This window comes from Oncorhynchus keta, chromosome 13 (genome assembly GCF_023373465.1).
Source record: "Oncorhynchus keta strain PuntledgeMale-10-30-2019 chromosome 13, Oket_V2, whole genome shotgun sequence".
Lineage (NCBI taxonomy): Eukaryota > Metazoa > Chordata > Actinopteri > Salmoniformes > Salmonidae > Oncorhynchus > Oncorhynchus keta.
Genome location: NC_068433.1, coordinates 48628922 through 48654599, shown reverse-complemented (window position 1 = coordinate 48654599; position 25678 = coordinate 48628922). Strand labels below are relative to the sequence as shown.

Here is a 25678-nt window from a genome sequence, read left to right as displayed (position 1 = left end):
TGACAGACACAGAGCCTCAGGACCTGCAGGGACCAAACTGTATACAGTACTGTAGGCACAACAGCACACCATGAGGACTTTCTGGAGTTAACCCTAAATACCATTCTGATGATTTGATGTCAGTTTCTCCCATGTGTTCCCATTATCCTCAATCATTATGTGAGCATGCTACTGTCATCATGTTTGCGTTTAAAAACAGCAATTATTTCAGATCAGTGTTTTCCAGTTTCTCTGTGCTAAAAGCTCTTGTCTTAGTGTGGTGCTGGTGGCAGGATCTTCTGTCTGTGTGGAGTGTAGTCCAGTCAGTATGTTATGTCTACAGAGGGCCTGAGCAGCCCTGGTGCTTTAGGGGATCATCACAGGTCCAGGCCTCTCTGTCCCGCCAGCCCAGGGGTTGGGGGTGATTCTGGGTGTACGGGGCACCCTGTGACCCTCAGCCTGGGTCGGGTTTCAGGGGCTCGCACTCTGGGGACACAACCTGGCCCCCGTCTCATTACACATGGGGCTCCACTCCAAGGCCACGTTCAGTGCCACGACACTGCCCAGAACGTGTGTGTGTTTGAGAGGGAGAGAGAGAGCGATAGAGAGGGCCATTAATGGGAGACAAAGGCTGAGCGGTGTGAGCGCAGTGGGACTAATTCTACTTTAGTTCAAGTCTAGGGGTAAATACATTGGGAATGAGTCAATGCTGGCGAGCCAAAGTGTGACTAATTGCTCAGGGTCAATAACTCCGGGCCTGATTCTGGCTGGTTTCAGACCCAAAAACACTCTGACGTGCTGGTGTGAGAATGGGAGGGCAGGCCTCTTCGTCTGGAACAAAACAGTCAAGATGAATCAATCATCAGCTCAAAATTCTGTTCTGGCTCTATTGTTCAAAAGCCCACTAAAAATGATTTGTTTGGTGATTCTGGGTGAAGGCGAGTGGAGTAAGGAACCATATGAAGGGAGCTACAATTTTCCTGATGGAGGCCAGTGCTCAGGCAGGTCTGTGGGGGCAAATGCTATTCAACCACAGGTGGTTGCTGCCTTTTCAGCCAAGTGCTTATTTTTTTAGCACAGAATAGTGTGTTCCTTCACAAAAGCCAAGGGCAAAAGAAGAAAATGCCAACTACTGTGCTCTAAAAAAGGCAAATCATTGTGAAAATGTTCCATGCCTGTGAACATTTTCCATGCCTCTGTTTCAGGAAGCTCCACACAGGTATGATCCGACACGGCTTACCGAATCACAATAGCCTGCTCTAACAGAACATTTAAAAAAGGACATCTGCTTTGTCTGTTCCACCCAGTAAATACGTGTTCAGTGCTGTTGTACCCTGGCTGAATAAAGCCTCCCCCTCTCCTCTTATACATTTTAGTCATTTATCCAGAGTGACTTACAGGAGCAATTATGGTTAAGTGCCTTGCCCAAGGGATTTTTCACCTAGTCAGCTCGGGAATTTGAACCAGCAGCCTTTCGATTACTGGCCCAATGCGCTTAACCGCTGGGATACCTGCCGCCCCCTGCTACTTCTCTCCCTCCCCCTCAGTGACAGTCTGATAGGGGCTAGGGAGAGAGCGACAGGAGCTAAGGAGGGAGCGTGGCACAGTCCCTCATTAACACTCCCAAGCCCAAACAGTGGCGTGTCGCTTGGCTAAGCTACATTTCCTCTCCAGTCAACCCAGCATCTGTTTGTGTGTGCTACTGTTCTCTTATCCCAGGCTGTCTGACACCCTGCTCGATCAATTGTTATTTACTCACCCAGGGCAAAGAACCCTAAAGGGGAAGTGAGAAAAGGAAAGAGGGGAGAAATGCTAATGACTATCCTCTCTCTTCAAAGTAGGCTACTGATAGAGAAAGTGTGTGTGTGTGTTTGGGGGGGGGGGTTAGTGTGATGACAAAATGCATCCTGGACCAACACCTCTTGTTTGTGTGATTAGTGGAGGTAGAATGAGGTGTGAACAGAGGAAAGCCAGGTGCACCAGTGTGAGTACAAGTGTTTTAGTACCCCCATGTGGTCCACACTACCTCAACAAGGCCTCATCATAAATGACATCATTTGGACACGCCGAAAGGTTTTACCTAGCAAGTTGAATGATTAAATATCATTACAAATTCTACAATTCTCAACGTGAATATTCTAAAATTCCCATTGCATCCCAATCCCATCCCAAAAGGTTTACAGCTACTGTATATTACCGCGGGTTCTCTCTGTGCTGATGTCAACGACCAGGGCCAGATAGGGCCGTAGAGGAGAGGTTAGGGCCAGGGATCCAGGAGCAGAGAGTAAACAACAGTGACAGTGGGCCTCCCTGCTGGGTTGATTGTTAGAGTGCAGTAAATAGGCCTGCTCATTGCCTAGACAGAGACAGCAGATCTGGGGCTTTAGCTCAACACCGCTCACCTGGGCATCTGCACTGGTTGGTACACACTTTAGAGGCAGCAGCATAACAAACTTAATTTACAGTTCAGTAAAAAGACTGCACAGGATGTATCATAACCAGGGACTGAAAATAGAGAGGTAGGCCTACACCTTCGGTATGTTTACCAGCTATTTTTAAATGAGGAAAAACGAGACCTTTTGCTCTGCTGTGCTTCAAGGTCAACCAGCCACAGATGTTACAGCTACTCCTGCAAATGTGTTAATGGACAAAACCAGAAGGCCCCAATGACACCCTGGGCACAGGTATCAAACAATCGCACATGCAGTACGCTGCTCCTTCCAAAAGGGAGTATTTTTTTAGCTGCACAGGCACAATGTTTGTGGTCTTTGTTCATCACCAGACAGAGAACTCCACGGTCAACCCATGTCTGTCTATCTGTTGACCATAGTAGAGATTGTATCAAATTTAACTGACTTTTAGGAGCAGCAAAACTCTGATCTATTGGTTGATACATTTTTCTTTCACCAAAACTCCTTATATAGCTGACAGTTTCTCCGCGAGGGCCTCATGCTGAGGAAATCAAGTTGTGAGTGAATAGATGATCAGAGAAATTGAGTTTAATGAACAGAAGAACCTTGTGCTGTGTGGAACAGGCAAAGCTTTGCCTCGGATTTGAGCTGTAAACGCGTTTGTACCATTGGATTCGTACTTTGTCACACAGCACTCTCTGCTGGTGAAAAGGGAGCAGTTGAAATCCGAGAAATTGAGGTTAGGTATCAAGAAATCTGCATCTGTCCAATCCATTCCACAAGTACAACTAGTATCAAATCTAGAAACATGTTGCAAACAGGAGAGAGGACATTAATATTACTAGAGGTAGGACGTTTTTCTTCTCTCCTCCACCTAGTCCTAGAATGAATAACAGACTGAGCACTGAACAAAGGACAAGACAACCTAGTCCATTCAAAATAAATGTATTTAACTTGGCAAGTCAGTTAAGAACAAATTCCTATTTACAATGACGGCCGGACGACGCTGGGCCAATTGTAGGCCGCCCTATGGGACTCCCAATTACGGCCGGTTATGATTCAGCCTGGAATCAAACCAGGGTCTGTAGTGATGCCTCTAACACTGAGATACAGTGACTTAGACCGCTGTGCCACTCGGGAGCCTACTACAGGCATTTACAATAAAAGTACACTGAACAAAAATATAAACACAACATGCAACAATTCCAACGATTTTACTGAGTTACAGTTCATATAAGTAAATCAGTCGATTTAAATAAATTCATTAGGCCCTAATCTATCAATATCACATGACTAGGCAGGGCGCACATAGTCCCACCCACAAAAGGGCTTTATTAGTCAGAAATACACCTGTTTTATCAGCTGTCCAGGTGGCTGGTCTCAAGACGATCCCGCAGGTGAAGAAGCAGGAAGTGGTTGAGGCCAGTTGGACATGGTGCCAAACTCTCTAAAACGTCATTGGAGGAAGCTTATAAATTAACATTCAATTCTCTAGCAATAGTCCTGGTGGACATTCCTGCAGTCAGCATGCCAATTGCACGCTCCCTCAAAACTTGACATATGTAGCATTGTCTTGTGAGAAAACTGCATTTTATAGTGGCCTTTCGTCCCCAGCACAAGTTGCACCTGTGTAATGATCATTCCGGCACAGCCAGAACAGGACTGGCCACCCCTCATAGCCTGGTTCCTCTAAGTTCTGGCCTTTCTAGGGAGTTTTTCCTAGCCACCGTGCTTCTACACCTGCATTGCTTGCCGTTTAGGGTTTTAGGCTGGGTTTCTGTACAGCACTTTGACATCAGTTGATGTAATTAGGGCTTTATAAATACATTTGATTGCAGTTTAATCCGTTTGTTGATAATCCATCCACTTGACAGGTGTGGCATATCTTGGCAAATGAGAAATGCTCACATTTCTAGGATCTTATTTAAGCTCATGAAACCAACACTTTACATGTTGCGTTTATGTGTTCAGTATATGTCCACTTTGCTTTGGCAACAGCCGAACACATGGTTTTCACCGGTATAATGCTCTTTGACATTGAAAGGCACAATTCCACTAAAATTCATTCAAAATTAGTATTATTTTGGAGTGAGAATTCCAAGACTTCACTGAAATACACAATGCATAAACAGATGTGAAATGGCCCTAGACTGAAAAAAAAAAATCACTCATGGGCCACTAAGTATTCATTTGTGATGACAGGAAGACACTTGCATAGCAATGCTCATGGTGCCCCATGGCAGATGTGGGAAGAGACTAGTGGTGATGCTGAAGTTCATTATTTGGGTTTATTTGGTGGCTGTAGTTCTGAAAAGCCATTTAACAACAGTTGTAGCAAAAGCAAATACAGCTCAGGTACTCAATGGAGGAGCAACAATCTAGGGCTGTAAAGCCAAATTATTATCTGAATGGTGCTCTGCAAAGATGTAAAGGAGACAAATCTGAAGCAAGCATAACATACACCTGTTATAATGCTTATTCGTTTTAAAACCCAGGTCTAGTCTTAGCAATTAATTGAACATATTAGGGTAAAACTCAGAGGATAGCGCTTAAGTATTAAAAGGTAGACTGAAAATGGCATTGCCACGAGCAGCACCGCAGATATTGAGCGAGATAGCACTTACAGGTCACCATCTGCACAGGTTCGCTTCATGTCGTTCAAGTGTGGTTGCCACTGGACCAAAACAGCTGAGAAGCCTCACGCTTCACTCTTTAGTTGTGGAAATTTACCCCATATGCAGTTTACTTTCTGCATCTACGTCCTATCGCAGTCTACCTTAACACTTCCCAAAGTAGTGCTTGTTGGTCATTAATGAATTTTCATCAAGCAAGTTTAAAGAAACATGCCAGAAATATTTTCTTCCTCAACTTTATTACATGAAAATGTACAGAGAGGTTAACGGTAAGACTTCTGGTAGCGGGCACGGGCTCCTGGTCCACCGAACTTCTTGGACTCGCAGCGACGAGGGTCGGCAACCAGCAGGGTCCTGTCGTACTGGATCAAAATGTCCTTGATCTCCTTCTTGGAGGCCTCATCCACATCTGGAGAGAAAGAAACATGTCAGATTAGTTATTGTGAACCATTTTCTTGACCAAATGGAAACACAGCAATCATGCACCCGCCAACATCCAAAAAAGAGAAACCCAACATAGCACTATTGCTTCCTGCAAAAATGTGTCCAAAGTAACACTCAATTTAGCAGAGGCAGAGGCAAATCAGCAGAGGCAATATTCCATTGAAAACAAGATACTGCATTTGATTTTACAGTAAAATTATTGACACTTACATTTCTGGTAGTATGCGACCAGGGCTTTGGAGATGGACTGACGGATAGCTGCAAGGAGAAGACGGCACAGCGTAAGACAAACAGCCATATTCAGTAAAGTACAGTTATTTCAAATCAACACATCAGTTTCTACTGAGATGATCTGTCTAAGTAGAACAGCTTCCCGCTGTAAAAACAAGTCACCGTAGATCTGTGCGACATGTCCACCACCCTTCACTCGGACTCGGATGTCAACTCCAGCAAAACGCTCCTTGCCCAGCAGCAGCACTGGCTCCAGAAGCTACAACAGAGAGGAACTTTGTCAAGGACACACACAATGTCTATACATCCTGCAGACACATTCAGCTAAATGTCTGGACACAACCAGACATTTAGCTGAATGAAGACCCATGTTGAATTTGGGCTTGGTAAACCAACAGCAGCTCTGTAAGAAGCCACGTTGCACATGCATGAAATAGTTTGCGACTGTTTCCCAGGGGACAGATTGGAATTTACCAGAGGGGGGCTGGTCCAACCCAAGGTGTCAAAATGCACAACCCTCCTCAACAAAATGTTTTTCCTCACATGACCCACTTGTACAGTCAAATAAATGGAACCGCCTCAGAATTAACTCAATATTCACAACAAATAAAAAATAGCAACCCCGTTTATAAACGTGGATATTAACTGTCACTTCACCATGCTTTTGTGGCACAGCCGATGCCAGAAGTTTGGGGGTTCACCGACAAGCTCACCCTCCCTGCCTGTTTCATTACAATACGATCAGAGCCAGCTACAGACAATCAGCTAGGGGTAATCAGATGTACCATTTTGAAGCCATATTTATAATTATATAAAATACATTGCCTTCGGAAAGTATTCAGACCCCTTGACCTTTTCCACATTTTGTTGTTACAGCCTTATTCTAAAACAGATTAAAATTCTCAGCAATCTAGACACGATCCCACAATGACAAAGCAAACTTCTTCAGCATTGAAGATAGCAAAGAACAGTGGCCTCCATCATTAAATGGAAGATGTTTGGAACTACCCAGACATTCTAGAGCTGGCCGCCCAGCCAAACTTAGCAGTCAGGGGGGAAGGGCCTTGATTAGGGAGGTGACCAAGAACCCAATAGTCACTGACAGATCTAAAGTTCCTCTGTGGAGATCGGAGAACAATCCAGAAGGACAACCATTTCTGCATCGATCCACCAATCAGGCCTTTATGGTAGAGTGGCCAGATGGAAGCCACTTCAGAAAAAAAGCACATGACAGCCCGCTTGGGAGTTTGCAAAAAGGGCACCTGAAGACTCTGACCACGAGAAAGATTCTCTGGTCTGATGAAACCAAGATATAACTCTTTGGCCTGAATGCAAAGCTTAACATCTGGAGGAAACCTGGCACCATCCCTATGGCGAAGCATGGTGGTGGCAGCATCATGCCGTGGGGATGTTTTTCAGCGACAGGGACTGAGAGACTAGTCAGGTTCGAGGCAAAGATGGCTGAGGACCTCAGATGGGGGCGAAGGTTCACCTTCTAACAGGACAACAACCCTAAGCACACAGGAGTGGCTTCGGGACAAGTCTCTGAATGTCCTTGAGTGGCCCAGATAGAGCCCGGACTTGAACCAGATTGATGATCTCTGTAGAGACCCAAATATAGCTGTGCAGCAAAACTCCCCATCTAACCTGACAGAGCTTGAGGGGATCTGCAGAGAATGGAAGAAACTCCAAATACAGGTGTGCCAAGCTTGTAGTGTCATACCCAACTCAATGCTGCCAAAGGTGCTTCAACAAATTACTGAATAAAGGGTCTGAATATTTGTGTAATTTACCATTTTTTATTTTATAAATTAGCAACCATTTCTAAAAACAAACTGTTTTTGCTTTGTCATTATGCCGTAGTGTGTAGATTGAGGGGGGGGAAAAAAACAATTCAACCATTTTTAGAATAAGTCTGTAACGTAACAAAGGGATCTGAATACTTTCCAAAGGCACTGTATATGCTACACATTTTCCACCAACATGTTTCTGTGCCAATGCACCACAACCAATATACAAAGCATACCGACTTTCGGCACGCCAATATCATGGTTAACTTTCAACACCCCAATAAAAGACTGCCAATCTCGGCAAATAGAAGAAACATCCCTCCCTACCATGTAGGACAAAATGCTTAACATCCAGAAGAGTATGGGGGAGGGTTAAGTACAATGCTTGTTTGGCAGCTTATTGATGTGCAGGCATAATCAAAGTGACACTGGACGAGCTAGGTTTCCATCCAACCTATGTGAATATTCTAAAATTGTAATAAAAACAATATGCCATTTCAGAGTTTCCGTTAGGAAAATGTGTAGCCAGACAACATACCAGGGAAGATTTTAATTTGCCGGACATCCAAATGCATTCAGATCTGACCTGGCACGGCCAGCGCCTTCAATAAACCAGGGATATTGGCCAAATGAGAAACAAATGACAAAAACACTAATTCCTTGTGCTTTAATGTGTAGCATACGCAAAACTTTACACCCTATTTTTTTTGTAACGTTTTAAGGTTACTTTCGCAGTTCAGTTGTCAGATTTGAGCACTAAAATGTATCAGGGCATTACACACATAGGCCTATAGGCTTTGGTGTCATATAGGACTAATCCCAGAGACAGCACGCCACCGGCATATCTACGACACTGGCACGCATTTCTTTATGAAAGAAGGCTACTGCATCTACAGATAGATGCAAAAGCTTATTCGTTAATTTTCAAATCAGAATATTTTTAAAATAATTATTCAATTATAGGTGTAACTCTGGTAGGTCAGACAGTGTTCCTCGCATCAAGTTCACCTGTCGGAGTCAGTTGGCGCATCCTTCATATCATAAGCCCACAGTAGCCAAAGCATAATAATAGCTACACCATACCTTCAAACATTTCTACACTTTATTAGGGTAATATCAGATCAAGCCCTTATTTCTAAGGAAGATATGAGCAGAAGAGCAAATTTAACGCACTACTCTCCCCTGTTCAAAACAACAAAAAAATAAATCCCTTATTTTGGACAACAGTAAATTGCAATCTGTCTTTAAGGACTCACCTTGTACTGGAGAGTGGCTGGCTCAATCATCTCCAGGGGTCTGCCGTTCACCTTGATGAGGCCATTCCCCCTCTTGCAGTGAGCAACAGCGGTGGCTGTTTTCTGCAAAGAGATACTGTAATGTTCACTTCCATTTGCTTGGTTTTAGCTAATTACATGTGCACTTTTCTAGGAAGCATGGGTGGCTAAATAGACGGTCCATAACGTTAAACATTTCTTTGCTACGTTTACCCTCCCCTACACACACACACAAATGCTATTCAGGTGATTGCTGATCAACACTATTATAATCAACACTAGTTAGCCAGCCAATGTCTTAACCAAACACTGAGGTACATCATGAGGGATGAGTGGACCAAGTCAAGGCAACTCGCTAGCTACAATACAATGATTAGTTTAAAATGTAACCCCCCCCCCCAAAAAAAGCACTCTAGTTAACAAATGCAGTGTTGTGGCATAATACATCAGCGAATTAAAGTTTTTTTTTTTGTTACCTCACTACACCAAACAATTGGCGTTGATGTAGCTGGACAACATGCTTTCCGGCATAAAATTAGCTAATTGGTTGACGTAGCTAGCAGGCCGCAACATTTGTAGCCCTTCATATCAATATGCCACTGGCTGCAATCAAGGCACATGTGGACGTTTAACAATAAAGTTGTCAAATCGACGGTCACTTATATATCCAAATGTAATGGATACTTTTTTGGGGGACAAATACACATTACTGGCCTGTCTGGCTAACATGGTTGAGCTAGCTAACGTCACCTAGCCGGATAGCGTTAGTTCTTTGGCTCAACACACGTGGAATAAAGTCAGTTTACTCACTTTGCGTCCGAAAACCTGGACCGATTGCAGAGGACCTTTGGCCGGCATGTTTCTGAAACAATTAATCACAATGATTACCTTCAAAAATAATTAATAGATCATATTTTTGCATTTGTAGCTGGGCTCAAGGGGGAACATACCCTCTTCAGCTTTAGTGCCGTACGAAAAGACCGAACAGGGGTTTCAAACACCGAAAATCAGGGGCAGTAGCACGACAGTTTATGGCTTTGCAATGCATTTACGACAATTGTAGTCAGAGAGGAAGAGCCGATAATATATGTTTTGAAACTTGTGCACAATTCATTTTTATTTTGTAGCAACAAAATGTATCACGTATTTTGGATATTAAAGCAAATTATTTGTATTTGACATATTTAATAAATCGTCATAATGTAAATTTGAACCATGGATTTAAATGTTGTCAAAATGTAATTCATGGCCCAAATAGTTTACATTATGGCTGAATTAAACATGGTCTGATTTTTTAAAAATTAAATAAATATATATGACTGCAATATATTTCTGTCCAGAAGAGGTCACTCACTCTACGAACACGTTTTTCGGAGGACGAAACAAAGAAACTGTGGATGAACTCTGGTTTTCAATTTACCCTCGCCTTATGCCATTGGGGGAATCGCGAGTTGTCCAAATGATTAGCCAATCATGGGAAGTTTGCAACGTAAGCCCGACAGCCCTCGTTTAGTCGCCTTTGCGAGCGTACAATTATCTTCAAACTGGATCCGAAAACTCCCCATAATTCTATTCGCTCCGATTGTACGTCCGCTAACAAACTACAGGTGGCTTAAAACACAATCATCTCGAAGTGTCTTCTTAATTTGAGGGCTGAGGGGATAGGGTGTGTCTTTAAGTGTTTGGACCGCAAACCTGTTCGCGATGATTGTACATCCGCTAAATCAGTCAAAACGTAAAACCGACATCAGCATAAAGAAGTAAACATACAAGTGTAAGTAAAAACGAATGTTAATCATTTAGAAATTGTGCTAGTAATGCACATGATGGCACAAACACGTATCTTGTTTGGTTAGCTTTTTGAAACTATCTGGCGCATAACTTTCCCTGACATCACACTTGTACATAGTAATGTTTGATTTACCTGATATTGTCGGATGGCTAGCATGCGTCGTCTTCTAGCCAAGATATGAAATGCAATCATAAATGACTGTAGCGCATATAAAGCACACACACCTCAGCTCCAGGTGGGTTCCATGATGACTGAAAACAACCGTGGGACGAACTTGTGGCACATTTCCGTGCAAGGGCGGGCGGTCCATTTATACTTCACTCGCTCTGCAAAGTGTCAACTCATCATGAGAAGTTAATTTGAAGGGAGAGGGTGTGTCTTTTATGTGTTTGGGTCGTAGAAGGGTTTCCCAAAATGATCGAGTTTAATCCTTAGAACCTTTGTACGAGCATCGTTACATCTCCGAGCTGTTTCCCAAAACCAATTGCACTTGAAAACGCTCGTAATCTAACGCCTGGCACAGGCCACATGTAGAAAAGGGTTACGTTAAGTGCATCCTTAGACACTTTTTCGGGCTAAAAATATAATTACCATATTTCTCTCTCCGTGACCGCCGATAACTTAAACACATTTGTCTACAAATACAGAGTTGCCAATGTTTTTGCAACTGATACAAACAAGCCATCGTTAAGTATAACCTCAGCAGCAGGGTCTGTAGACAGTGGTTCAACCTCAGCAGCAGGGCCTGTAGACAGTGGTTCAACCTCAGCAGCAGGGTCTGTAGACAGTGGTTCATCCTCAGCAGCAGGGTCTGTAAACAGTGGTTCATCCTCAGCAGCAGGGTCTGTAGACAGTGGTTCAACCTCAGCAGCAGGGTCTGTAGACAGTGGTTCAACCTCAGCGGCAGGGTCTGTAGACAGTGGTTCATCCTCAGCAGCAGGGTCTGTAGACAGTGGTTCAACCTCAGCAGCAGGGTCTGTAGACAGTGGTTCAACCTCAGCAGCAGGGTCTGTAGACAGTGGTTCAACCTCAGCGGCAGGGTCTGTAGACAGTGGTTCAACCTCAGCAGCAGGGCCTGTAGACAGTGGTTCATCCTCAGCGGCAGGGTCTGTAGACAGTGGTTCAACCTCAGCAGCAGGGCCTGTAGACAGTGGTTCAACCTCAGCAGCAGGGCCTGTAGACCGTGGTTCAACCTCAGCAGAAGGGCCTGTAGACAGTGGTTCAACCTCAGCAGCAGGGTCTGTAGACAGTGGTTCATCCTCAGCAGCAGGGTCTGTAGACAGTGGTTCAACCTCAGCAGCAGGGTCTTTAGACAGTGGTTCAACCTCAGCAGCAGGGCCTGTAGACAGTGGTTCATCCTCAGCAGCAGGGTCTGTAGACAGTGGTTCAACCTCAGCAGCAGGGCCTGTAGACAGTGGTTCAACCTCAGCAGCAGGGCCTGTAGACAGTGGTTCAACCTCAGCAGCAGGGCCTGTAGACAGTGGTTCAACCTCAGCAGCAGGGCCTGTAGACAGTGGTTCAACCTCAGCAGCAGGGCCTGTAGACAGTGGTTCAACCTCAGCAGCAGGGCCTGTAGACAGTGGTTCAACCTCAGCAGCAGGGCCTGTAGACAGTGGTTCAACCTCAGCAGCAGGGCCTGTAGACAGTGGTTCAACCTCAGCAGCAGGGCCTGTAGACAGTGGTTCAACCTCAGCAGCAGGGCCTGTAGACAGTGGTTCAACCTCAGCAGCAGGGCCTGTAGACAGTGGTTCATCCTCAGCAGCAGGGCCTGTAGACAGTGGTTCAACCTCAGCAGCAGGGCCTGTAGACAGTGGTTCAACCTCAGCAGCAGGGCCTGTAGACAGTGGTTCAACCTCAGCAGCAGGGCCTGTAGACAGTGGTTCAACCTCAGCAGCAGGGCCTGTAGACAGTGGTTCAACCTCAGCAGCAGGGCCTGTAGACAGTGGTTCAACCTCAGCAGCAGGGCCTGCAGACAGTGGTTCATCCTCAGTAGCAGGATTTGGTGGGGATGCTGCTACAGGTATTTCTGATGGAGAGCACATGGGCATTAGTTTACACACGTGATTCACAGCATTTCTAGTGGTGGAACATCCCACATACACACCCAGTAATAATAAAATCATCATTGTTACCTACAATATGGAAACTTAAATCTTTGCAAAAGGGAAATTATTTATGTTGTTTATGTTATGCAGGGATACACACACACACACACACACACACACACACACATGCTCACAAACACACCTGAAGAATCCTGCTGGGGAGAAGTGGAAGCAAATGGGTCTTCATCCTCAGGCTCAGACAACATTTGCGACGACACCTGTGTGGCTGAGGAGGTTGATGGCTCCTCATCCTGGCCAGCGCCAGAGGGTGCGCCAAAATATTTCAGAAGTGCCCCTGAACATGCATTGAAATACAATATATGAGTTTGACACCCGAAATACATTTGTTGCACAATTAAATATACATGTCATTATACACAATTTATCAAACCTTCAGAATAAGAACCAAATAAATCATATGACCTCCTTGGCTAATTCTAGGCATAAGACACTCCAAAAGACTCAATATATCACAAAAGATACAAAATATCAGCATAATATAGATGTCTTTTAAGTTAGCTTACAACATTGTAAATTCTCCTTACTGAGCTCAGGACTGAGTCAATACAATCACAGAAAACCTTTATGATGTCACCCCAATGAAAGTTAACCAAATCAATAATGTGGTAGTTAGGTTGTAATCGTTTTGCTGCAGGCAAAACATTATCATGATGAACCTGTGTGAAATGATATCCAATGTTATGTAAGCTAGTTGGACAGAAAACGGAATATTGTCGCCCTACGTGTAATAGCATAGCAAGCAACATAGGCTAACAAACATAAGTATTATACTAGCCTACTTCATTACATGCATAACATTATACTCATAAAGAGATGACATAGCTGCATACCTTTATATTTTGCGTGTTTCTCTTCTTCTGGGCACCTGGTGGCTTAGACCTTTTCTTATCCATTTGTGTTGATTTGGCCCTCGAGCATCAATACATTACCCATCCCCCAACAGTCAACCAAGAGTCAAGACTACATTACCCATCCCCCAACACTGTCAACCAAGAGTCAAGACTACATTACCCATCCCCCAACACTGTCAACCAAGAGTCAAGACTACATTACCCATCCCCCAACACTGTCAACCAAGAGTCAAGACTACATTACCCATCCCCCAACACTGTCAACCAAGAGTCAAGACTACATTACCCATCCTCCAACACTGTCAACCAAGAGTCAAGACTACATTACCCATCCCCCAACACTGTCAACCAAGAGTCAAGACGAAACCAGTTCACCTTGGTGGTGTGCAGACTGGTTTTATATTTCACACACACCTGAAAAAAATGCAACAATATGTCCGTGAAACTATATAGTCACAATATTATGAAGGAATTCTGGTTTATTTGGTAGCATTTTGTAGTGTGACCGATTTTATTATTTATTTAAAAATAAAAATAAATCTTCTAATTGCATTAGTACTGTACAAAGTTAGAGGTGTGCTATTTGATAGATTCCCCCCCGCTCCCCATACCTCAGGCTTCCTGTGGGGAGACCTGAGGTCAACCTACCCACCCAATTTGTAGCCCAGTAGGCCTGGCGAACTTGTTTGTGTGTGCAGATTAATATATTTGTTTGATTAAAATGTTTACATGCTTTGCAAGAAGAACGATTTCCCTAATAATCCTGTTTACATGGACACATCTGAAATCGGGCGACCTGGTGGGACTTTGATAAATGCTGAAAATCATCTGCAATCAACATAAAGATTCTATCACAGCGACTATGTTATTTTTGGGAAGGTTATTTCATTCTGAGTTTGGACATAAAGTTTGAATATGAAAACAATTTCTACGATGCATTAAGTTTTTCAGAACTGACTTCACTCGCGCAAAAGAGGTTAGCTGGTGCTGCTGGTGCTGCTGGTGCTGCTGGTGCTGCTGGTGCTGCCACACGTGCAGATCCAATACACTGCTGGAACTCCGATTTTACGGTGTTTACATGTCCGAGTAATTAGAAAGATTACTCAGAAATCTAGGCGTGTGCTTACTTGAATTATGATTTGCTGAGTTAAGATAATCAGAGTAATGTGTTTACATGACTAATGATAAACTCGGCCTATTGCCACAATCAGTTTAACATTGAAGTGTTAGTCAGCATGTTATCATTCTCAGTATTTAGATAATAACGCGGCCTTCAAGGGAGAAAAATGTGTCGTTGTGGTTTCTTGTCCCATTCTGCCCCTGTACCCATGTTTTAGGTTGCTGGTGTTGTGATCTTGCCTCTTGGTCTACATCTCAGGCTCGTTTCATTGTGCTTATGCATAGGTCTAAACTGTGTGTCCCCCTCCCCCAGGTTAGAACGTTTACTTGAAGTTGTCATACACAAGATCGCATACCAATGAAAAATCAAACATATTTCTGGGTTCTGGTGGACCTCTGTCTCATGCTGACTGAGACTGGAGTTGGTGAGTGTAGGAGCGATGCAAAGCAAACCCATAACATTTGTTCTCCACAATATCAAGAAGAGTCTGAGAATTTGCTCTCTTATGCATCCTGCTAATATTCCTTTAGGTATCAGAGTCATCTCTTACAATGGCCGCCCAACAGTGACTCAGGGACAACACGCAGACTTGACCTGTGAGCTCATGGAGACAAACGAGGAGCTCATCCAGATCTCATGGCAGAAGAGTACCAGGGGTTACCGTGCCAACCACAACTTCTTCCTCATCACCCCTAGCCAGGGTCCATCACATGTCAAGGGGCGGGGGGACAGGGTGGGCTTCATTGGGAACACCACTGCGCTGGTGGGCTCTATCCGACTGGGGGATGTGTCCCTGACTGATGAGGGCGTCTACACTTGCATCTTCACTGTGTTCCCCAGTGGGCCGTACAAGGCAGAGATCCACCTCAATGTCCAAAGTAAGAGGTTATTTATCATGTATTTCCCCAATGTAATGAATCGCTTGATACAATTATGTTAGCGGTGCTCCTTTACCTGCTATCCAAGGTTTAGGTTTTAAAGTATACAAAGACATTCATATTAAGTCAATGTGTGTATTATGTTTTTTCCCAATAGTTCCTCCTGTGATTTCGGTTGCTGTGGATACTCCACCCGTGGTTGCTGAGGGGCAGGAGAGCATCTTGGCCACATGCACAGCGGCTAACGCCAAGCCCCCTGCAGATGTACGGTGGAGCACGGCCAGTGCAAGACAACCACTGAGTCTGACAACCTCAACCAACACTACACTGAACCCAGACGACACCACCACGGTGAGGGTCCACCTGAAAGGAGAGCCCTCCAGGGTCATGCACCAACAGGAGGTTCAGTGCCTGGTGAACCACACCACTCTGAGCCAGCAGAAGGTCGTTCCCTACGAGATAGATATACACTGTGAGTATTCTGAATGACAACAGGCACAGTGTTTCTACTCCTTATTAGACACAACAGTAACAGCACATAAATAACGTGGTACAACTTTATGCCTATTCTATAGATCCTCCAAATTCGGTCAAAATCATCATTAATGAGCGCGCACCCCAGGCACCGGCGTTTCAGTGTTTAGTAGACGCCAACCCCCCTCCATCAGAGTTCACATGGAAGAGGTCAGTTGTTCACCATATTTAATTTCCCCCAACCCATTTTCTGAGGATCAGTGTCTACATCTATGTTTTGCTATGCGTCTACACTTGTCTTAGACTGAATAGATCAAACCTCAATGAGACTGGGGGCTTGTTGGTGTTAGTGAAGGTGGGCCCTGACTTCAGTGGTCTGTACAGCTGTGAGGTGTCCAACCCATACGGAGCAGCATCTGGTTTCCTATATGTGCATAAAGGTAATGGCGTGTGTAACTTAGCCGCCTTGACATTTAATTCATTTATTTGAAGCATACATTCTGCAAAACTTGAACATACACTGACCGTACAAAACATTAGGAACACCTCCCTAATATTGAGTTGCACCCCCTTTTGCCCTCAGAACAGCCTCAATTCGTCAGGGCATGGACTCTACAAGGTGTCGAAAGCGTTCCACACGGATGCTGGCCCATGTTGACTCCAATGCTTCCCACAGTTGTGTCAAGTTGGCTGGATGTCCTTTGGGTGGTGGACCATTCTTAGCGTACATGGGAAACTGTTGAGCGTGAAAAACCCAGCACTTGCTGCAGTTCTTGACACTAAAACCGGTGCGCCTGGCACCTACTAGCGTATTCCGTTTTTAAAGGTATGTTGTGTTGCCCATTCACCCTCTGAATGGCAGACATGCACAATCCATGTCCCAATTGTCTCAAGGCTTAAAAATCCATCTTTAACCTGTCTCCTTTCTTTAATCTACACTGATTTAAGTGACATCAATAAGGGATCACCTGGTTAGTCTGTCATGGAAAGAGTAGGTGTTCCTAATGTTTTGTTCACTCAGTTTATATCTCCAGCTCTGTTTTCAACACAAAGTTATGTTCCATTATTATTACTTATAATATTTAAGAAAAGGTAGATTGTTGGAAAGTGAAGGTTCTGTTTTTCCTATTTGCAGTTGATCAGCGCTCCATTGTACCAGTAGCCTTGTGGGTTTTCCTCCCCATACTCCTCCTCTTCCTCTGCATTGTAACTGTATCACTCTGGCTGGCTGTTGTTTTCCAGAGGACCCCTGAGAGGGAGGTAACATAGTACAACTTCAGGACAAACCGTGCACACACACCTTTATTGACAAGTATCATTATATGCTGCTGCTTTGTCTAATTTTATATTTACAGAGCCTTCAGAAAGTATTCACACCTCTTGACTTGTTCCACATTTTGTTGTTACAGCCTGAATTCAAACTGGATTAAATTTAGATTTAAAAAATCAGAAATTGAATATCCCTTTTGAGCTGGTTATTAATTACACTTTGGATGGTGTATCAATACACCCAGTCCTCTTGCTCAGTTGTGCACCGGGGCCTCCCACTCATCTTTCTACTCTGGTTAGAGTCAGTTTGCGCTGTTCTGTGAAGGGTGTAGTACACAGCGTTGTACGAGATCTTCAGTTTCTTGGCAATTTCTCGCGTGGAATAGCCTTCATTTCTCAGAACAAGAGAGGACTGACGAGCTTCAGAACAAATTAGTTTCTGGCCCTTTTGAGCCTGTAGTCGAACCCACAAATGCTGATGCTCCAGATACTCAACTAGTCTAAAGAAGGCCAGTTTTATTGCATCTTTAATCAGAACAACAGTTTTCAGCTGTGCTAACATAATTGCAGAAGGGTTTTGTAATTAACTTGGATTAGCTAACACACCGTGCCATTGGAACACAGGAGTGATGGTTGCTGATAATGGGCCTCTGTACACCTATGTAGATATTCCATAAAAAATCTGTCGTTTCCAGCTACAATAGTCATTTACAACATGAACAATGTCTACACTGTATTTCTGATCAATTTGATGTTATTTTAATGGACAAAAAAAAAACGTTTGAACGGTAGTGTATATTTAATCCATTTTGAATTCAGGCTGTAACACAAAGTACATTGGAATAAGTCAAGGGGTATGAATACTTTCTGAAGGCACTATGTGTTCTTTGCAGAGCCATGGCACTGTTTTTTTGTAGTGGAGAGGCCACCCAAAACCCAGGAAGGTTAAGCCATAAAGAACTGCAGGATTCTCCAGCGTGTGAGTCTGTTGAGGTTGAGAAACAGAATGTTGCGGTTTGATAAGGATTGTGTTGATTGGGTAACATGAGGGGTTTCTCGATGTTAGAAACAGGGTCATGTTTTGTTTTTGTGTTCTTGCCTTTAAAAAAAATGTTGACATGTTCTAACGAGCATCTAAACTGTCTAGAATTCCACACTACTGTACACATGTGTGAAGATGATTTCTATGGGGATTTATACGTTTTTGTTATGGTCTTGACTGTTTATGTAAAAATGTTCAGACACAGTTCTGTTATGAGTTTGTAATGGTAAAACTGCACCTCGACATACGAGATTGTATTAGGCGTAAGAGTGTACAGCATTAATCGTTTGAATTATAAAAATTCCTCAAACAAGTTTAAATATCACTGTATTTGTGTAGGCCTATTATGTCATACAGTATTGTGTTGGAATGTAGCAGTTACTTTTGTATAAAATAGCTACATGGTTTGACCATTTGAGGGCACCGTTTCCTTCATTCCTAGTGCAAAGGATTTTATGGGGTTGACCTGTTGGAAGTGTGTTCAGTATACTACTATATTCTGTATGTGCCTGTGGCAACATTACAGGCTTAGGTCTGACAGATCTATGTAACTATCTTAAATGGGATCTATTTAAAACACAAGCTAAAAAAAACCCACTTGTTTTTTTCATCTCAATATTTAATTAGAGGCTAACAAAGAACTACTCTGGAATGCCTTACAAAAGAGAGGATAATAATCTGTTTTAAAGACAGGTGAGCTCTGAATTTGAATAGAAATAATACTGTAACGCATAACTAAACAATACTGTAAATGAAAAGACACATTTCACTAGTCTTAATACTAGAGAGGGGAGGCAGTAGTGTGGCTATTTATAGTCTAGTCCTGGTCAATTGTGCTTCTCCTTGCTCCTATTGATGGACACAGTTGTCCCTTGCCATCAGTGACCAAAAGTCTACATTTTAAAACCAGACCACCACCTGCTACTTATAATTGACCAATCAGCAGGGTTGAAGTTTGGTCATTTTTTTTCTTTGGGTTGGAGGGTTCCTCTTTTGCTCACTGAAATGTGTCAATTGGCAAATAGTTAGGTATGGAGGACTGGGGGCGTTCCCCTAGAAATTGAAGAGCTTTAGTCCACAAACGTTTGAAATGTTCTCTCAACCCATTTAAACTGACATCTGTGTTGCACCGGATGCTTGTGCTGATGCTATTACTATTTTAATGAGGCTCTGCACTGGCCTTAATAATACTGTGACTCTTAGTTGTGGGTAATGGCTGGCAATCTTCAGGGGTGAGTCTCAGGCTGTGGAGTGCAGGGACACTTTCAAAATCCTTCTGTTGTCTGTCCCCAAATCCTAGCCCTTAGTCCAAGGCCTGTACTCTGCCATTTTGCTGTTGTCTTTTGAGGAAAAGGCTACATATTCACTAAGAGGATCAATCTTCCACGGCACAGTGGTTTATTGGAATTCTCAGTGTTCATAGGGGACACCCGTGGACAACGCACAGCACCTGTCAATTATCCCATACTAAAACCACATTTGTCCTTTCGCGCTCCTAACTCAAGGGCTGGATATTTAAGTGCTGACCACTGTATTCTATTGTTGCCATCAGTGCCCAAGAAGTAAACATTGAAAAAGCTATCCACTCGACCCTGAAAGCTGGAGTCATCTATTGCAAGAATGTTTGAATTACATTCCGAAGTGGAGACGAGGCAGTGTTCAGAAATGGTTCTGGTTGGAAGTTGTGTTTTTAGGGCCCATCTTTCTTGGACGGGTGTTTTTTGTCAGCACTCCAGGATGATCAGTTGAAAGCTTGCGCTCAAATAGTATTTACTATGGTAGGGTCGTCTTTGGCTGGCAAACTGGAAGAGGTTATATTATTATTCTTTTTTTTACAAAGTTCAACATGAAAATGGAACAGTGGGTTAGCATTTCTTCATAGTTTCTTTGTTATTTAGGGGAAATTGATACTAATTTGAGGTGTCAATTAGCAAAGTGAACATATTTCAAATAGTTGTAGGAAGGACAACTATTGAAAAGATTATACACACACAGCTTTGGTGTTCTTGCAAAGGGTACTTTATATATTGTAATGACATGCTTTGCTCTTGGATGCGCTCAGCGGTAAGCTCTGTAAGTCGCAGTGGAAAAACGAGGCCTCGAGAGGAATGTGCTTCAGTCAAGATGAGGTGGTTATGACATAATGGCATAAGTCAGGTGACCGCAATTACGTTGTCTGGTGTTCACATTCTAACAATGAAGTGCTACTTTAACTGGCAACAAGCCTTTTCAATGGTCTATCTTTGGTGCATGACCCATATATGTGCTTGATATATCACTCTATGTGGAATATAAGAGACCATTCATTATATATTTATTGATATAGTGACCATTCATTATATATTTATTGATATATAGACTGTTCATTATATATTTATTGATATATAGACTGTTCATTATATATTTATTGATATATAGACTGTTCATTATATATTTATTGATATATAGACTGTTCATTATATAGTTATTGATATATAGACTGTTCATTATATATTTATTGATATAGTGACCGTTCATTATATATTTATTGATATATAGACTGTTCATTATATATTTATTGATATAGTTACCATTCATTATATATTTATTGATATATAGACTGTTCATTATATATTTATTGATATATAGACTGTTCATTATATAGTTATTGATATAGTGACCATTCATTATATATTTATTGATATATAGACTGTTCATTATATATTTATTGATATATAGACTGTTCATTATATATTTATTGATATATAGACTGTTCATTATATAGTTATTGATATATAGACTGTTCATTATATAGTTATTGATATAGTGACCATTCATTGTATATTTATTGATATAGTGACCATTCATTGTATATTTATTGATATAGTGACCATTCATTGTATATTTATTGATATAGTGACCATTCATTGTATATTTATTAATATAGTGACCATTCATTGTATATTTATTAATATAGTGACCATTCATTGTGTGGTTATTGATATAGTGACCATTCATTATATAGTTATTGATATAGTGAGCATTCATTGTATATTTATTGATATAGTGACCATTCATTGTATGGTTATTGATATATAGACTGTTCATTATATATTTATTGATATAGTGACCATTCATTGTGTGGTTATTGATATAGTGACCATTCATTATATAGTTATTGATATAGTGAGCATTCATTGTATATTTATTGATATAGTGACCATTCATTGTATGGTTATTGATATATAGACTGTTCATTATATATTTATTGATATAGTGACCATTCATTGTGTGGTTATTGATATAGTGACCATTCATTATATAGTTATTGATATAGTGAGCATTCATTGTATATTTATTGATATAGTGACCATTCATTGTATGGTTATTGATATATAGACTGTTCATTATATAGTTATTGATATAGTGAGCATTCATTGTATATTTATTGATATAGTGACCATTCATTGTATGGTTATTGATATATAGACTGTTCATTATATAGTTATTGATATATAGACTGTTCATTATATAGTTATTGATATATAGACTGTTCATTATATATTTATTGATATAGTGACCATTCATTGTATGGTTATTGATATATAGACTGTTCATTATATAGTTATTGATATATAGACTGTTCATTATATAGTTATTGATATAGTGACCATTCATTGTATGGTTATTGATATATAGACTGTTCATTATATAGTTATTGATATAGTGACCATTCATTGTATATTTATTAATATAGTGACCATTCATTGTATGGTTATTGATATATAGACTGTTCATTGTATATTTATTGATATAGTGACCATTCATTGTATGGTTATTGATATAGTGACCATTCATTGTATATTTATTGATATAGTGACCATTCATTGTATATTTATTAATATAGTGACCATTCATTATATATTTATTAATATAGTGACCATTCATTATATAGTTATTGATATAGTGACCATTCATTGTATATTTATTAATATAGTGACCATTCATTATATATTTATTAATATAGTGACCATTCATTGTATAGTTATTGATATATAGACTGTTCATTATATAGTTATTGATATAGTGAGCATTCATTGTATATTTATTGATATAGTGACCATTCATTATATATTTATTGATATATAGACTGTTCATTATATAGTTATTGATATAGTGAGCATTCATTATATATTTATTGATATATAGACTGTTCATTATATAGTTATTGGTATAGTGAGCATTCATTGTATATTTATTGATATATAGACTGTTCATTATATAGTTATTGATATAGTGAGCATTCATTATATATTTATTGATATATAGACTGTTCATTATATAGTTATTGGTATAGTGAGCATTCATTGTATATTTATTGATATATAGACTGTTCATTATATAGTTATTGATATAGTGACCATTCATTATATATTTATTGATATATAGACTGTTCATTATATAGTTATTGATATAGTGACCATTCATTATATATTTATTGATATATAGACTGTTCATTATATAGTTATTGATATAGTGACCATTCATTATATATTTATTGATATATAGACTGTTCATTATATAGTTATTGGTATAGTGACCATTCATTATATATTTATTGATATATAGACTGTTCATTATATAGTTATTGATATAGTGAGCATTCATTGTATATTTATTGAACTGTTCATTATATAGTTATTGATATAGTGACCATTCATTATATATTTATTGATATATAGACTGTTCATTATATAGTTATTGATATAGTGACCATTCATTATATATTTATTGATATATAGACTGTTCATTATATAGTTATTGATATAGTGACCATTCATTATATATTTATTGATATATAGACTGTTCATTATATAGTTATTGGTATAGTGACCATTCATTATATATTTATTGATATATAGACTGTTCATTATATAGTTATTGATATAGTGACCATTCATTGTATATTTATTGATATATAGACTGTTCATTATATAGTTATTGATATAGTGACCATTCATTGTATATTTATTGATATATAGACTGTTCATTATATAGTTATTGATATAGTGAGCATTCATTGTATATTTATTGATATATAGACTGTTCATTATATAGTTATTGATATAGTGAGCATTCATTGTATATTTATTGATATATAGACTGTTCATTATATAGTTATTGATATAGTGAGCATTCATTGTATATTTATTGATATATAGACTGTTCATTATATAGTTATTGATATAGTGAGCATTCATTATATATTTATTGATATATATAGACTGTTCATTATATAGTTATTGATATATAGACTGTTCATTATATATTTATTGATATATAGACTGTTCATTATATAGTTATTGATATATAGACTGTTCATTATATATTTATTGATATAGTGACCATACCACTATTAAACTATTACTCTCCATTCTTCTAAGCTGAAATTAGGAAACTTCATCAGTTTGATTATTTGATCAGTATGACTTTTTTTTTTTTTTACAGGTGTACTTACCATATACTCTGTCTCTCTTTTTCTCCCTCTTGATGACCAAGTGCATAAATAACCCCATAGTGTATGAGTAAGAACTTCTCTTGACCCCGACAAAAATCACGCTGTGACCGTGACGTATACATTCGATTGCGGGCTTGAAGGAGAGCACAGGTTTGAGTGGCACCTGAGTGCATCTGTTGTGCGTCTGAAATAGGGCACTCCGATTGTCCTTAGAAAGGAATGATGGGGAGAGTCTGGGGTCGGGGTTCAGGAGAGGGGGCAGACTTGTTGAAGGAGAAAATAGACTCCATTCCATCTGTCTGAACATCTCTGCTCGACCGTGGTGTTTGGATACATATTCAGGATAAAGCTTTAAAAGAGCCCAAGCAGCCACGCCTGAAAGTTCACTTCACTTCCCCTCTTGACTGTTGGGACACAAGTTGGTCTCTGTGTGTGTCTCCGCTGGTCTTTCTTACTTGACTTCTTGACTGTCTCAGAGGGAGGCTTAACATCATGTCTGACACAGAGGATATTGTGGAGGAAGAAGTAGAGGAGGCACCTGAGGTGGAAGAGGAGCCTGAAGAAGAGCAGCAGGAGGAGGATAAGGAAGATGAGGAGGACGAGGTAGATGAGGAGGAGAGGGAACATGTTGAGTGGGAGACCAAGCCATGGACCAAGTACATTACCAACATCGCTCCTCCCAAGCAGCCCGACGGCGAGAAGTTAGACTTTGATGACCTCCACCGCAAGAGGCTGGAGAAGGACTTCAATGACCTGCAGAGCCTGATCGAGATGCACTTCTCCAGCCGCCAGAAAGAGGAGGAAGAGCTGGTGGCCCTCCGCAGCCGCATCAAGCGCCGCCGTGCCGAGCAAAACATTGAGCGCCAGGCCCGTCTTGCTGAGGTGTGGACCCGCCGGAAAGAGGAGGCCAAGCTCCTCGCCGAGGAGGATGCCAGGAAGAAGAACGTCTTCTCCAATAAGGCGTTCGGCGGCTACATACAGAAGGGGGACGTGAAGAAGGGCAAGAAGCTGACGGGGCGCAAGAAGAAGACCAAGGCTCTGTTGGAACGCCGCAAGCCCCTCAACATCGACCACCTCAACCAGGAGAGGCTGGCGGAGAAGTCCCGCGAGCTCTGGCAGTGGCTGCGCCAACTACACGCTGAGCAGTTTGACCTGGCCGAGAAGCTGAAGAGGCAGAAGTACGACGTGAACGTGCTGCGGAACCGCATCAGTGACCACCAGAGGGGCTCCAAGGTGGCCAGGGCGACCCGCGGGGCGAAGAAGTTACGTTAGTCACACAGCAACAACCCCAACATAATCAGATTAGCCGAGCTGTCTTTGGGACGTTTTAGGTACATCCACCTGCTTCTGCTTTATCATATTTCCTGAGGATTGGGTATAGGCCTGCTTGTTTGTTTGTTTGGGGGTTTCTACAGTTAGCTAAGCAGGTATATAACTGATCAGCCTACATAATGTATTTACAGGTTTTGTACAGGCTGTAATTTTCTTTGGGGACTGTAGTTGTCTGATGTAAACATTTTAGTATGGTTCACAAGGTATATGGTTCCTGATATCGTATTCACAGATCAAGCTAATTGTTTGAATGCTGTTAACACAGTTTTGATTTGATCATTCTAATAAAATGTGTGAATGTTGGGTGCAGTTTTGGTCATTATTATACCTAAGCAGTCATTGTAGCTGGTTAGTTAAATTCCTCTCTTTCTACTGTGAGGGTTACTGAACCAGTCAAATGCAAGACAAAGGATAATATACTACATTGCAAAATGTTTTTTTTACACATTAACGTACACGTCATGAATGTTTATTTGTTTGTCTTGGTCCATTTCTGAGGGTGGAAACGTGGCTCGTGCCTGACAGGTGTGGCACA

The 25678-nt window shown here is 41.2% G+C and overlaps 4 protein-coding genes across 8 annotated transcripts; 2 read left to right on the top strand and 2 right to left on the bottom strand.

The window, feature by feature from the left end:
* Positions 1-5243: 5243 nt before the first annotated feature.
* On the bottom strand, positions 5244-10835 carry LOC118373075 (40S ribosomal protein S16). Of its 2 annotated transcripts, none has more exons than XM_035759143.2 (6): positions 10687-10835; positions 9573-9624; positions 8745-8846; positions 5861-5957; positions 5678-5725; positions 5244-5432 (listed from the first exon to the last, which is right to left on the bottom strand). In XM_035759143.2, exons 2-6 carry the CDS (start codon positions 9618-9620, stop codon positions 5287-5289), a joined length of 441 nt encoding a protein of 146 aa, XP_035615036.1. In that variant the 5' UTR covers positions 9621-9624; positions 10687-10835; the 3' UTR covers positions 5244-5286. The 2 variants fall into 2 exon arrangements, with proteins under 2 accessions (XP_035615036.1, XP_035615035.1); XM_035759142.1 differs by lacking the exon at positions 10687-10835 and adding an exon at positions 9713-9826.
* Positions 9969-18729, top strand: LOC118373074 (nectin-1-like). Its single transcript, XM_035759140.2, has 8 exons — positions 9969-10536; positions 14964-15075; positions 15182-15529; positions 15687-16001; positions 16105-16213; positions 16307-16443; positions 17139-17263; positions 18166-18729. Exons 2-8 carry the CDS (start codon positions 15009-15011, stop codon positions 18187-18189), a joined length of 1125 nt encoding a protein of 374 aa, XP_035615033.1. The 5' UTR covers positions 9969-10536; positions 14964-15008; the 3' UTR covers positions 18190-18729.
* Positions 10687-13616, bottom strand: LOC118373076 (uncharacterized). 4 transcript variants are annotated; one of them, XM_052460467.1, is made up of 4 exons: positions 13511-13616; positions 12802-12954; positions 11946-12580; positions 10687-11714 (listed from the first exon to the last, which is right to left on the bottom strand). In XM_052460467.1, exons 3-4 carry the CDS (start codon positions 12536-12538, stop codon positions 11096-11098), a joined length of 1212 nt encoding a protein of 403 aa, XP_052316427.1. In that variant the 5' UTR covers positions 12539-12580; positions 12802-12954; positions 13511-13616; the 3' UTR covers positions 10687-11095. The 4 variants fall into 4 exon arrangements, with proteins under 4 accessions (XP_052316427.1, XP_052316425.1, XP_052316426.1 ...); XM_052460465.1 differs by having other exon boundaries at positions 10687-12275; positions 12342-12580; XM_052460466.1 differs by having other exon boundaries at positions 10687-12275; positions 12375-12580.
* A 4952-nt stretch (positions 18730-23681) lies between the features above and the next one.
* Positions 23682-25436, top strand: LOC118373079 (troponin T, cardiac muscle isoforms-like). Its single transcript, XM_035759147.1, has one exon. It carries the CDS (start codon positions 24304-24306, stop codon positions 25081-25083), a length of 780 nt encoding a protein of 259 aa, XP_035615040.1. The 5' UTR covers positions 23682-24303; the 3' UTR covers positions 25084-25436.
* Positions 25437-25678: the final 242 nt, after the last annotated feature.